Genomic DNA, 14,383 nt, shown 5'->3' on the forward strand with positions numbered 1-14,383 from the left:
GAGCAATGGGGTGGAATGTGGGGAGGAAGGGGTTGAAAATGGAAGATTGTTGAGGAGAAAGAAAAATAAGTTGGTTTTAGAATTGTTTTTGCTTAGAGACCAACTTTGCACCTGGGAGATGCTAAAATACTCTGTGTGGGAAATTTCTGGTATTTGTGTTTGCTTTGGGTTGTTTTCTGTCTGCTGAAAGAAATGGAATTCTCTCAAAGAAGGTAACAGAATGTTGATAAAGACTTAAAAGCATTCTTTCCCACAGGCCTGGGGAAGGGAGATAAGAGAGTTCAGAGATTATAAAAACACAGCCTGGTGAAGGATTGCTCTGGGTTAGACCCTTTGATACGTAAGGCAGGGCACAGACCTGTTTGGATTTTTTGCCCCTGCTAAGTTTGGGTTAAGCTTAGCAGTGTATTTGTGTCCTTGAGAATAATGGAATAAATCTACTCTTCACATTTCAGCTGTGGTTCATGGCCATCTTGGTGTTACCTGCATATATTTAGTTTCCAACAATGTCCCTTCCAACCCAAAGCATTCTAGGATCATATGAAATGGTAAATATATAGCATAACTAAAGGAAAAAGTCACTGTAATTTAAAATCTTTATGAAAGTTTCTTAAAATGCACATTGATGTATCATGTATTGTACTTCTATTTATGATTTTATTCTTATATGGAAAACTCTGCATCACTCACTTTTTGATTTATTAATGGGACAAATTATATTTCCTCCCCTTCTCATGCTAAAATAAACACACTGTCCTGTACTTTCTATGTAACCCTAATGTGGCAATACTTGAGAATATTCTTAAACATACACAGTTGAACATGTCTATTGATGAATATTTTTTTGTCAGATCAGATCCTAAAAGCCCATAAATCCATATACAGTGTTATATTGACTTAGGCAAATACTGACAAAAAACCCAAAACACGAAGTTGGACACTGCATAATTAAGACCCGCTCCATTGCACACAGCATCCAGTATTAGCTACTATTGACTTCAGACACAGTGTCAAGATACTCAGTACCTTGAAAATTGAGGACAAGTATTTAACAAAGGAACTTAGATTTCCTCTTTTTTAAAATAAATTAAATCTTGACCTACAAAGATAAAATTTACAACAGTGTTATAAACAGTGAAGCTGGTAAGAAAAGCAGCAGAATAAGATACTCCCCTATATTTCTCAAGCTTTAGAATTATTTATAAATATCACCTGAGTAAACAAATGATACGCTTGACAATGGACTAAGGTAGATTCCACTTCCAAATATTGCACCATGGAGCTGAAACAAAGCAGAATGACTGTTTAATATTAAATTGATTATCTGGACAAAATAATAATAATGATAGACACAGATCTTAATGTAGTTAAGCATCTGCTCCACTTCACTAATTTATTGTCATAATAAATGGTGTTCAAAGAAGTCTTTAAAAAGAATCATGCTTTGAATATCCAATTAAGATACCGTATATTCTGGAAAACATGTTCAAATGCCCAAAGATAATTTTACATCATATTTACATATAAAATTGTTGTATTTTCTGTTTTTAAATCTAACATTACCATGAAAGATGCCACAGAGGGTGTTTCTGTAGATGGCCAAATACACCTTACCCTTAACAAGGCTGAGCAAGTTCAGCATGTGTCTCACATCAAAACCTTTGCAGGAATCACAACCTAAGCCAGACTTTTTGAATCAACATCACCAACAACTGCTTTTCTTTTCTTTAAGGTAAGAAATTAAGAGATGGTGATAACAGTCATATGCTATAGAAAAATTCAGTCACTAGTTCAACCTGAGTACTGGAGGAATGGGTTCAATCAAGCTTTTGCCTGAGCCAATTCAGACTTGCATATCCCATCATTGTAGGCCTGCACTTTAGCCACAACGCTATCAGCTCTCTGAAGAGAGTAAAGGGAAGACTTCTTCATTAGCATCACTACTCCATGTCAGGGATGAAACGAGAGCAAGGCGTAAAAGAGTTAACTGTGATGTCTTGCTCTGTTGAGAAAACCCCCCCCAACACCTACTCTGCCTGAATTGCTAAGCAAAACTTGTTCTGTTCTGCTCACTGGACCTAAACCTAAGAAGAATGCTAGAAACGCTATACAGTCAACCTAGAGGCTATAAATTTAAACTAGGTAGACATTTGAATAGAAGAAAAGGGCTTAGAGCCAAGGGTTTTTGCAAGCTTCAGAAGTTGGGACAAGAACAATAGAAAGCTAAGGAGGTCAAAGTGAAGAAGAAGAGAAATAGACCCCCGATTTGAGACAGAAGGCCGGAACTACCACCGCCAAGAGAAGAATTTTGAAAGCACCGCCCCAACCTCCACCCAGACTCACCCTTATTCCTTTCCTCTGATCCAATGACATTACATCATCTCTGCAATGTACCAGAGTTCCCATAGGAATGTGCAATCATGCTCTCACTTCTCCAGATCCTACAATGTTGTATAGGATCCCTGGCGAGTTGATATTTTTTTCCTGACTGGTTGGTACTGGGGTTAGCAGAATTAAATGGGCTCAGGATATGCCCCAGTTGTGTGAGAGATTAAAAAACTATGACTTGTATGAAAAAGAACTTTACTGCTTTCTCCTCTTCCTAGTATCTCAACCCTGAACAAAAAAATAAGCAGGAACAAAGGATTTTATTTTAGTAAATTTTAGTGTGTAAATCCTGCTTTTTTGGGAAAGTATACTACAAAGATGCTAATAAAATCACCCAAACCAGTAAGAGGAACAGCAGAGATTTCCATTCCCTTTTTTGAGTGATTCCTGTTCCCTGATTCTTAGTCAGCACCCTGGGATCCTCCTCCAAGGTATCATGGACCCAGCTCCAGGGAAAGAGCTGTCAAAACCTTGATGCTAAAATACATTGAATTACAATTCTCCAGTCTCTCTGATACTGCCTGCTTTGCTCTGCAATAGTGATGTCCAGATGATTCAGTTTGAAAAACTAAAATGAACTTTGCAATAGCTCCCTCCTGGCTAGTAAATCCATATTCTCTTCCCAAGGAAACTAGAGAAGATGCTGTAAACCCAGCTTCTGTAAACCTAGTATGCTCATAGTTGCTATAACATAGACATAGTTTATGTAGGTCTAAATTTTAATTCCTGAGACTGCTTTTAAGCAGTACTGAGTTAAGCTTCCTGGAGGTGCTGCTGTGCAACGTAAAATTGAAACACTGATACCACCTATGGGTGTTTTAGCAAACACATTATTTCATTTTAATTGCTTCAGAAAAGTACCTATTCAAAGAAACATGAGCATATTTGAAATCAGCCCTTTTTTCCACCTATATGACTACCAGAACAACATCCCTTGAAAACTCATCTAAGCTTAATATGTAATCAAATGTGCATAGGTTAGCTAAAGTCTATTTAGTCTACTATTTACCTGCAACCTTGTATTGGAAGCAACAACTAAGCCATTCCTGAGGATGGAATGCCAATTTTCAATGTGTGAACCACTAAAAAAGTGAAAGAGAATGTGTTAAAATCCACAGTGTAAAATGCAAAAAGAAATCGGTAATTCTGTAAAACAATAAATTCTCATCTGTAAACCTCAAATGGCAAGAACACAAAAATAGCATGGCATTTTGGTAACCTTTGATTAATACGAATATATGTACTCACTGAAATGCAAAGGTACTTCCATAAAGATTTTTAGCAGCTCGGAAATTGGATTCTTTGGCTGGTGGACTGCTCAGAAGTAGGAACTGGTGGGGAGTGTGCATAAACTTTAGTTGCTGTAAAATATGTGTACAAGTGAAAAGAAGTTGATTAACACAAATGGATTGTATTTCCATAATGGTAGTCCTTAAGATACCATATGCTGCTTCACACAATATATGACTGCATCTAAATAACTACATGAACTAAGTTGAAATTGGTCTCATTACCACAGTTTTACCTGAAATCAAACAGTAAAAATGTCCTTCAGTTTATGAAACATATGAACATTTCTGAAACAATTCAGAAGTAAGGTTCAGATTTGAAAGGCTGCATATTACTACGCCCTTAATCTGAGGATCAAAGGCACACATACTCAGAAATTAATTTCAGCACCATCCCTCTAAAATTCTAGAGCTATATTCTTTCTTACAGTGTATTCATAAGTGGATCTCCTTGTACATCATGTCTGTGTACAATTTTGTATTTAATATTTGTGTCAGTTTAATGAGACAGAAGTGTTTGCTAAGGAGGGTGCGTTATGAGGAAGACCAAGCTCCTCCCTCTAAGCAATTGTAAATCTGAAATTAAGAGGCTTCAGTCAAGGAAATGTGGAGAAAGAAAAAAAATAACAGCCCTTTATTGAAGAATATATATGCATAGGTAACACAACAAAAGAAAAAAAACAAACAGCAATCCTTCACCCAAATTCCCACCAAAAACAATTAAGTACTTTTTGCCTTTTGGAAAAATTCTAACCACAACCAACAGGGGGCGCTGTTGGATCTCTGGAGGGGGGGAGACTGCAGTCGCTCTCCGACGGTCAGCAGGGGGCTACGGCACAAACTACCCGGAGCTCAGATGCGGCATGCTGAGCTCGGAGAGAGGATGGCCACGCAGATCAGTCTGCTTTCCATGGGAGCAAAGAGTGGAACCGTCTGTACAAAAGGCTTCTGGGCACCTGTCGGCTCCTAAGGCCCCACTGCAAACTTGGGAGGCACCACCCCCAGAGACTGTAGCATGGGCTAAGTAAGGCGTGCAGAGGAAAACTGAGGAGAAAGGGCTCTAGGGAAGCATCCGGCCAAGATGGCACTTACTTCTCTGATGAAATCCGAGGCAAGTCCAGGCCATGGACAGGGCATAAGAGAATGGAAGAGAACCAGGGCCAAAGGCAGCCAGATGACCCGGTCGAAAACTAAATGAACCCCAGGGCTCCCCCTCCACACACACACCTTCTCTGAGCCCAGTAAAAGTAAAAAAGTGCTGTCTCCACAGGAAAAACCCACCTCCCCCACAGTTTTCCGAAGCAAGTAGTCTGGAATGTGCGACCACTCAACCAGTCCTTTGTGCGTATGGGGCTTTGCTCTGTTCATCCCTTCCCCCCTCCTTTGCTCAACACCTTTCTTTCACAATGGTAAAGGGAAAAAATTCAAAGCAGGGGTTTTTTTCTTTAAATCAAGAAAACCTATGACAATATTCTATATGGTAACAAAACAAATAGCAACATTCTTCTCACCCAATATCAGATGACTCCAAGGTAAACACTTGCATTTGAGTAACTCAAATAGGCTTTTTCTGAGCATTATTCCTTTGGTCTATTTTAGATATTCACATGATTCTATGAGTCATGGTCTGAAACTGCTTATTTCTCTCCCCTGTCTATTAATGGAACCCACGTGATTAATTTGAATGTAGACAGATTTGGACAGGAGACACCCACCTAAAATGCTAATATGAGCCATGAGAAATGAGAAAATAACAAAGAACCCACAGACACTTACCCTATTCACCGGTAGTTTCACAATATGTGATCTATTACTAGAAATGACCCTAAAATAAGAAAGTTAGATGCATTAGACATGATAACCAAACAGAACTTTTCTTCTTGAGCATGTTTTATGAATGGCCACCACAAAGCACCCAGCTGCAGACCTTTATCAAATGGAAGCAGACCAAACCTTTGGTGCCTAAAAATTTGTAGGCATTTTGTAGATTTTAATATAGCTGTATAATTTTCTTTCACTTTAGACACTTTAGACAGTTACTAAAATATTTTCTCATGGTTTGTGCTACATTCCAATGAATTTCTGTTTAACAATCTTTGCAAGAAAATTGATTTTAGCAAGAACATCCTGTTTGGGACGTACACCTGGACCGGAATAATAAGATATATTGTAGTCAAAACAAGATAGAGGGCCCAGAACCCTTGGAGGGGCTCCAACGGGGCAGTTCTGAGGGTGGTGCCAGGGGCAAAAATGGTTTTTGGGTTGGATGTACCCACTAGATATGGTAATTAGTTAAAGTTATAAAAGTGTGAGAATTCTGTGTGTGTGCCTATGTACTCCATACACCTGAAAACTTTCATTTAAGAACTACTCTCTACCTTATCTATATAATATTGTTTGGAGAGTTTTTTCTTCCATTTTAGTCATTGCCTTGACTACAAATCATATCTGAGGCCATACAAATAAGATGGAGTTCTTTCAGTATTTTCAGAAGGCCCAGATGGGGACCAGAAACAGCCCATAACAAAATGCAGTTGCCAATGTCAACCCTGACATTAATTCCTAGGGTGAGTTTATACCAAATTAAACTTGTGAAATGATTATTCATTCAACTTGTTACTTTAATAATTATCATTTCATGTGAATCAATTTTATACCACTGTAGAAGAGGATGTGCAAGTGGATCTTGTTTGTCCATCTGCTTCTTTATTTCCAAGTAAGGTGCCTAGAAGAGAGTAATTATGTTCTTTATTTATAGTTGAAATAATAAGGTTAAATTTTATATGTTACATTCCCCATCTATTAAAATGAATACACGGGACTCATTATTAGGCTTAAATCATAGTTTTACTGACATTTAGCATTGTGCCATTATAAATGTGTTTTGACAACAAGAAGAATTAATAGAGCAATTACTTTTCCTGGAGTAAAATAATAAGCATATAATTGCCATCAAAATGTGTAAATTACAGCATACATTGGTGACCTTAGGGAGAACAGCAGAAGATGTCTATTTATGATTGGCTCTTGGAATAAGAAATTGGACTGGAACTTCACAAAATTAAGTCTCTTGAAATACCCCAAGATAATCCACTCCAACTTGTTAACTGTTTTATGGCATAAACTGGCAAAATAAAATACTGTATCAACTTATAATCTCTTTGAGAACATTTTTTGATTTCAATCACAGAGCAAAGCATCTCTTTAAAACTCTTCAGTCCAAGAATTATTTAAACATTAAAAAAAGTGCAAAATGGTGGTTATTTTTCTTTTAAAAAGACACATTAGGTAACAGAAATATCTTTTTTTTTTAATTTTTAAAAGATGTTAACAAAAATATCTGAATTTTAATTTTCAATTTATTTTACTGCTCTCTATACACCTCATTCTTCATTCCAGAACCCTAAAGTACTTTATAAATACATATGGAATAAGATTTATAAACCTTTGTGAGGTTATATTTATATAACAGTTGGAAAAGCAAGGTACATGGGAGAGGTTTCAATAATCACTTCTAATCAGCTGGGTTGTTTGGGAAAAGGAAGTGTAATAATAAGTACGGCTATCAGATTCTGTCCCACTGTGAATATTCCAAGTCCCCAACCATATTTAACTAATCAAGTGTTTTGTTATAATAGAAATAAATCTATCATTCAGAACACTGTCACAAAATCAATTTCTTTTACTTAGGAAATAAAAGACACAGTTTGATATTTGCAGAAGTTGGTGATCGTCTTGTTACAATGTTCCCTTTTTCCTGTTATTATCTCTTATTTAAACTTCAAAAGATCTGAGTTCTACTTCATCACTTTTATTTGACTACTATTATGGATACTCTAGGTTTGCTATTTTTAACACACATTTTAATACTATTACAGTTCTATCAGAAAGAGATGATAATATTGACTTCCCCACTCATCATAGGCAAGCAATAAAATCATCTCCTAAGTTTTAGAAATGACGATTAGGTTATCTAAAGGTTTTTAAACTCACCTGCGTCATCTCTCTAATAGAGGTGATACTATCCAATGCTTTCATGACTCGGTCATAATTCTTCTTCTGATGTAGCATAAAATAAGCAAATAAATTAAAAGAATATTGGTCTTTGGCTCTACAAAAACATGAATTCTTTGAGTGTTCATAAAACCAAAGTTAAGACCAATGTTCAGCAAACCACTTCTTTCAAATATTTCTAAGCAATAGATTCCTTCCACCTTACACACAGACTCTGTCATTCACAATCCAGGAAAAGTCCCCGAAAAAATATTATCATGTTAGTTTTTCTTCGAATTTCACTGGAATCTCCAACACTCAACAATGTGACTCACGTAAAAAATTAGGCCACTTTTTAAACAAGTATTTGTAACTAAACACAGTGTTTGCCAGTTATTTGGACAATATACTATTAAGTTAAATAAATTGAGTGAAAAAATAGATTCTAAATAAAATACTAAATAAGCCGATGTGTTTACTTTGCTAACAACTCTATAAAACTTCAGAGGCATTTCAGCTTTCCCTCTGCCTCACACTGAGCCTTGTCTACCTTCTCACTGGGAACTGTTACCAGAGGGCTCCACCTTTTTCTGAGCAGATGAGCTTAACAGTCCATCTGTCACCAGTTCCACATGCCATGATGCCTTCGGGAGCATCATTGTTCCCCATCTTTGGGTCTTGTCAACTTCTGCCCTTGGGCTTTCACCTCGCCCATGCTGGCAAGAAGTTGGGAGGAGGTGGTGTGGACCCTGCCAGCTCAGGAGCTCTCTCCTTTTCTAGTGTGATCCCTTTTCATATTCCCTCATCTGCTTCAAATCCCCACCCTGCCTATCTGCCAGACTAGCTGTCTCCTCATCATCCCCTTTCCGAGATCCTCCTGGCAAGTCTTCCTTCCTGAACGCTACAGAACACATTTGCCCCTTCCTCTGAGAAAGACCACTGCTAACTGACCTTTGCTCAGAAAAAGTGAAATGCATCACAATTCAGGATGTCCAAAGTTCTCACTTATGCCCTCGACATGGCTCAAGTGAACTGTAATAGTTCACAGCTTCTCTAGGGCTTTCCTGAGAGGCAGCATTTGCAGCTTGAGTACCAAATAGTGCAAACACAATTCTTTACTTCGAAATTGATGCTTGTAAAAAACTTGACTGTCATGTCCAACATTTCAGAAAATCACAGAATCAATTAGGTTGGAAAAGACCTCTGAAATCATTGAGTCCAACCTATGACCTAACACCACCTTGTGAACTAGACTATGACACTAAGTGCCACATCCAGTCTCTTCTTTAACATCTCCAGGGATGGTGACTTCACCACCTCCCTGGGCAGCCCATTCCAATGTCCAATCACTATCTCTGTAAAGAACTTCTTCCTAATTTCAAACCTAAGCCTCCCCTGGTGCAGCTTAAGACTGTGCCCTCCTGTCCTACTGCTGGTTCCTGGGAGAAAAGACCAACCCCCACCTGGCTACAACCTCCCTTCAGGTAGTTCTAGAGAGTGATGAGGTCTCCCCTTAGCCTCCTCTTCTCCAGGCTAAACAACCCCAGCTCCCTCAGCCTCTCCTCATAGGACTTGTCTTCAAGTCCCTTCTCCAGATTCGTTGCTCTTCTCTGGACCTGCTCCAGCACCTCAATATCCTTCCTGAACTGAGGGGTCCAGAACTGGACACAGCACTCGATGTGTGGCCTCACTAGTGCTGAGTACAGGGGCAGAATCGCTTCCCTGGTCCTGCTGGCCATACTATGCCTGATGCAGGCCAGGAAGCCATTGACCTTCTTGGCCACCTGGGCACACTGCTGGCTCATGTTCAGCTTCCTGCCAATCAGAACCCCCAGATCCCTTTCTGCCTGGCTGCTCTCCAGCCACTCTGTCCCCAGCCTGTAGCGCTGCAGGGGATTGTTGTGGCCAAAGTGCAGAACCTGGCACTTGGTCTTGTTGAACCTCATTGGATTCAGCCCATCTATCCAGCCTGTCCAGGTCACTCTGCAGAGCCCTCCTGCCTTCTAGCAATTTAAAATTCAGTTTAAGGACAGAATTGTTTGTAAAGAGAAAATGAGATGACAGCAATACCCACTTTACGAATAAAAAGATGGACTAGAAATCCCCCAGTCTACATGGTCTGCACCTCCTTGAAGCAAAACAAGGCTTTAGAAGGGTTAATTGAAGCATCTTACTGCAAAAACCCACTGTTCTCTCCCCCCCCCCCTTTCTCTACCTTACTCAAAAGAGATTTTGTTCTGTACAAATTCTACAGACCTAAAAACCCACAGGTACATTGCACAAAGAGCCCAGAGGTAATAAATTATAGCCAAATAGGCTAAGGTAGACATTTGAATGGGTAAAATAGGCCTGAAGCCAAGGCTTTTTCCAAGCTCCAATGGATAGAACACGAAACAGTGGAAAGTACAGAAGGTGTCCAGGGTCACCCGACGATGAGGAGTAAATTCAAGACCCTATGATGAAGTAAAGACAGGATGTACCACCATAATATTCCTCAAAATAGAGACCACACCTCAAACTCTGCCCTGACATATTGTAATCTAATGATACAATAATATGAATACGTATGTGAATATGTTGTAATTGTAATTAGAAACTGTATAAATTGCTTTTTTTTACTCAACCATTTCGGAGCTCTTTTTGCCCAGACCTAGCTGGAGAGCTGCCTGATGTCGCTTAATAAATACCTGCTGTTTAAAGGCATAAAACTCTGTCTCTAAGCAGGTTTTACCAGCCTTTTGGGGCATCATCCTAATGGTCATTGTATTTGGTGTGGCTGAGATGGAGTTCATTTTCCCATAGCAGCCCTTACAGTGCTGAGCTTAGCATTGGTAGCTAGAAGGGTGTTGCTAACACACCAGTGTTTTGGCTACTGCTGAGCAATGCTGGCACAGCATCAGCACTGTCTCTCAACATGCTCCCCTGTATTCGTGCTTAATTAGATGTTGCTAATTTTGGTCTGTGTGTTGGTCCAACCACCTGTGAGAATCTCTTCTTTTCCTGCCAAGTTATGTGAAAACAAGCACTGATAAATTAGAACTTCATCCTTGAAGGAAGCATCTTCTATAAACTGAAATTAATTGGGGCCTCACTATTGGCTGACGGCCGTCCAAGGGCATTTGAAGGAGAAAGTGAAGAGGAGGGTGTGGGAAACAGCTGGACTGTAGACAGCTTAGGGTTTGAATTTGATCAGTTACAGCTGTGAACTTGTAAAAGAATGTAAACACCAGGAAGGTGGGAGAGCAGAAAAGGAGGAAGAAAAACTAAATAACAGGTGTTGTTGTGAGATACACCAGCGCATGAAAGGATGATGTTCACCTATCAAAGGATAAACCTGGATGTGTGGACAGGACCCCATAAACAATGAAATATAACATATATACACGTGGACAGAGAAAAAGACTATAAAACTAAGCCTATTGTAAATAAAGTTGTTGTTGCCTGCCAACCAGCTGAGTTTCTTTTTGTCCGCCGCAACTGGTGAGCCTGACGTAATTGATTACGAAAGGACCACGGACCGAAAGCAGGGTGGCAGAGCCCAGCGAAGCAAAAGCCAGTGGACCTTAGAGCCAGAGTCCAGTTGAATCTACTACAGACACCTTGGGAGAAGGTGAGCCACTGGGGACATAATGGGAGTGAAAATTACTATGGAAGAGAAGTAAATTGTGAGTATATTGACTAAAATACTAGAAAAATGTGGAATTAAGTACGATCATAGAATCATAGAATTAACTGAGTGAGCATCTTTTTGTCCACCGCAGAAAGGTGATGAAGTAAGCCCCCAGACTGATTTAGGAAAGACCTCCCGAGGTGTAGCACACAGGCATGGGAAAATTCCAATGCACACACGTGTGTGCAGAAAGGGCACCACTTACATAATGGGGGGAGGGACTGAAGGCCTCTAGCTGGGCAGTGCTGGCCACACCTGCTAATTGTATAAAAAGCAACTAGCTCGTGCTGGGAGTGAACTCAAGCTTCACATGGAGGCCAATGTTGCCTTTTGCAGGGATGCCCGCTATCTTGTGAGCCTGTCGATGCTCTGAGGATGCAGCTCTGCTATGGGGAATTCTAAGCATTCTGGGATGGGTAAGACAACCTCGTAAGTAACACCTGCGTGAGTGGAGGGTTGTGCTGAGGGCTTATTTTTCCCTTCTCTTTCCTGTCTCTCGGCTTCTCATTTTGTTGGCTACTTTTTTGTAATAAATATTGTTTTGTTGAGCTTTCAGTGGAGTACTGGTTTCAATTTTGGCATTTTCCCTGCTACACCCCCTCCATCAAGGGTGGGCAAGATCCTGGGGGAGGGACACACAACCAGGCCAGCTGACCCAAATTAACCAAAGGGGTATTCCATACCATATGGTGTCAGCTCAGATATAAAAGCTAAGACAAGGAGGAGAAAGGGGGGTATTCTTTTTTGCAATGTTTGCCTTGCAGAGGCACACTGCTTTGTGTGCTGAAGCCCTGCTTCCTGGGAAGTAGCTGAACACCACTTGCGGATGGGAAGTAGAGAATAAACCTTTTTTTTCGCTTTGCTTGTGCGCACACAAACTTTCACCTTTGCTTTAGTAGACTGCCTTATCTCAACCTGTGAGTCATTTTCCATCTTATTCTCTCTCCCCTGTCCAGCTGGGTAGGGGAGTGATAGAGCAACTTGGTGGAAACCTGGCATCCAAGCAAGGTCAACCCACCACAACCATCTTTGTGTCCAATGTGTACACTGAGAAATATACTAAGAATATAAAATTTTGCACATAGAAGTTGTACCCTAAAAGAATTGTAGTGGTTTTCTGTGGTTGGGTTTTGGTGGGGGGGGGGCTACAGGGGTGGCTTCTGTTAGAAGCTGCTAGAAGCTTCCTCTGTCTGCTGGAGCCAAGGTCAGCTGTCTCCAGGATGGACTTCCTGCTGCTGACCAAGGCCAAGCCAATTAGGAGTATTAGTAATGCCTCTGTGATAACATATTTAAGAACAGAAAGTTATTGTGCAGTAAAAATTCCGGCCAGGGAAGAGTGGAGTGAGAACATGGGAACAACAAAGTAGACACTGAGGTCAGTGCAGAAGGAGGGGGAGGAGTGCTCCAGGTGCTGGAGCTGAGGCCCTTGCAGCCCGTGGTGAAGACCATGGTGGAGCAGGCTGTCCCCCTGCAGCCCATGGAGGAGGCCATGATGGAGTCGGTGGATATCTGAAGGAGGCTGTGACCCCGTGAGAGGCCCAAGATGGAGCAGGGTCCTGCCAGAGATCTGCACCCCTTGGAAAGCAGAGCCCATGCTGGAGCGGGTTTTTCAGGGTAGGACTTGTGGCCTCTGTGGGGGACCCACACTGGTACAGCTCATTTTTGAAGGACTGACCCCATGGAGAAGTGACCCACAGGACAACAGTTTCATGAAGAACAGTTGCCCATGGGATGGACTCATTCTGGAGACATTTGTGAAAGACTGTCTCTTGTGGGAGGGACCCCATGGGAGCAGGGGAAGGACTACTCTCTCTGAACCACGTCAGAAACAATAAATGACCTTAACCCCCATTCCCTGTCCCCCTGCACTGCTGGGGGGGAGGAGGGAGAACATGGAAGGAAGGAGGGGTGGGGGGAAGGTGTTTTTAAGATTATTTTACTTCTCCCTCTTTTGCTCTGACCCTGTTAGTAATAAATTCAATTAATATCCCCACTTTGAGTCTATTTTGCCCATGAAGGTGATCAGTAAGTGACCTCACCCAGCTCTTATCTCAACTTATGAATCCTTCGCTGGTTTTTTCTCTCTCCTCTGTCCAGTTGCAGAGGAGAGTGAGAGAGTGGCTTTAGTGGGTACCTGGGATTCAACCAGGGTCAACCCACTACAAGAAGCTATTAACTTCAACATAACTTATGGTTTATTCACAAATACCTTCTCAGAGACAATTTAAAAAAACTACAAAGTTCTGAAAATTAGTCACACACTTGTGCTATATTCTGGAGCTGTATCTCTTGGAGTAAAGGAGACTGAAGAGGTTTTGCTTTGAAATCTAACACATGCCTCTAACCAAGCCACGGCATAATGAAAGATAAATACTTACCCTAGGGTTAAAGGCTAGCATCTGAGGATCATTAGGATCAACTACAGAAGGATATGGCTCAAAAATGACAACTTTCCTAGGTGACTCTAACGCAGACCGACACATAGATACTAACAGATCAACCACCTAGGGATAAAGAAAAATATTTATTTAATATATGTACTTTCATATTACATCATCCAGTCTGCTTTTTTTTACACATTAGAGTAATACTATATTTCATCGTTATCTATATTACTCAAACTATGTTATCCACAGGACATAGCTTAGGACTGAAATTTTTCCATTGACCTCAACAGGCTTTGGGTACAGCCCTGGTACATTACTTCAGGTGCATAATTAGGACTGGTATCTGGTCCTAAATGTGTTATCACATCCAATACATTGCTTGCAGTCCTGCTTTTTCTTGTGTACCTGTGACAATTCCTGGATGAAATAATTTTCTAGGGAAATGAAGTTGTACTGAATCTGTGTATCATTGTGCCAGTGAAAAATGTTGAAAGAGGAAGGAATTGTGAATCTGTACTGCTGCCTGATGTTCTCCCAAAGATTGTAATCATGGAAATACTAGCAAACATTGCTTCTGCTAAAGCCAGAACAGTGCAGTGATTTAAGTCATTTACATGGCTCACACTGGGAGATCCTCTTCCATACTTCCCATTGTA

General features: G+C 40.5%; 1 protein-coding gene across 1 annotated transcript in view; it reads right to left on the reverse strand.

Moving 5' to 3' along the window:
- The window catches only part of LOC126646437 (protein mono-ADP-ribosyltransferase PARP8-like), a 34,816-nt gene extending 20,976 nt beyond the window's left edge, over positions 1-13,840 (reverse strand). The window contains exons 1-7 of the mRNA XM_050327785.1: positions 13,719-13,840; positions 7,671-7,736; positions 6,335-6,402; positions 5,454-5,502; positions 3,637-3,749; positions 3,398-3,470; positions 1,213-1,282 (exon numbers count right to left, since the gene is read on the reverse strand). Coding sequence (XP_050183742.1) covers positions 1,213-1,282; positions 3,398-3,470; positions 3,637-3,749; positions 5,454-5,502; positions 6,335-6,402; positions 7,671-7,736; positions 13,719-13,823 — 544 coding nt within the window. The 5' untranslated portion in view covers positions 13,824-13,840. The remainder of the gene's footprint in view (positions 1-1,212; positions 1,283-3,397; positions 3,471-3,636; positions 3,750-5,453; positions 5,503-6,334; positions 6,403-7,670; positions 7,737-13,718) is intronic.
- Positions 13,841-14,383: the final 543 nt, after the last annotated feature.

The sequence above is a fragment of the Myiozetetes cayanensis genome, unplaced genomic scaffold, assembly GCF_022539395.1.
Source record: "Myiozetetes cayanensis isolate MyiCay16 unplaced genomic scaffold, myiCay2020 scf345, whole genome shotgun sequence".
NCBI lineage: Eukaryota > Metazoa > Chordata > Aves > Passeriformes > Tyrannidae > Myiozetetes > Myiozetetes cayanensis.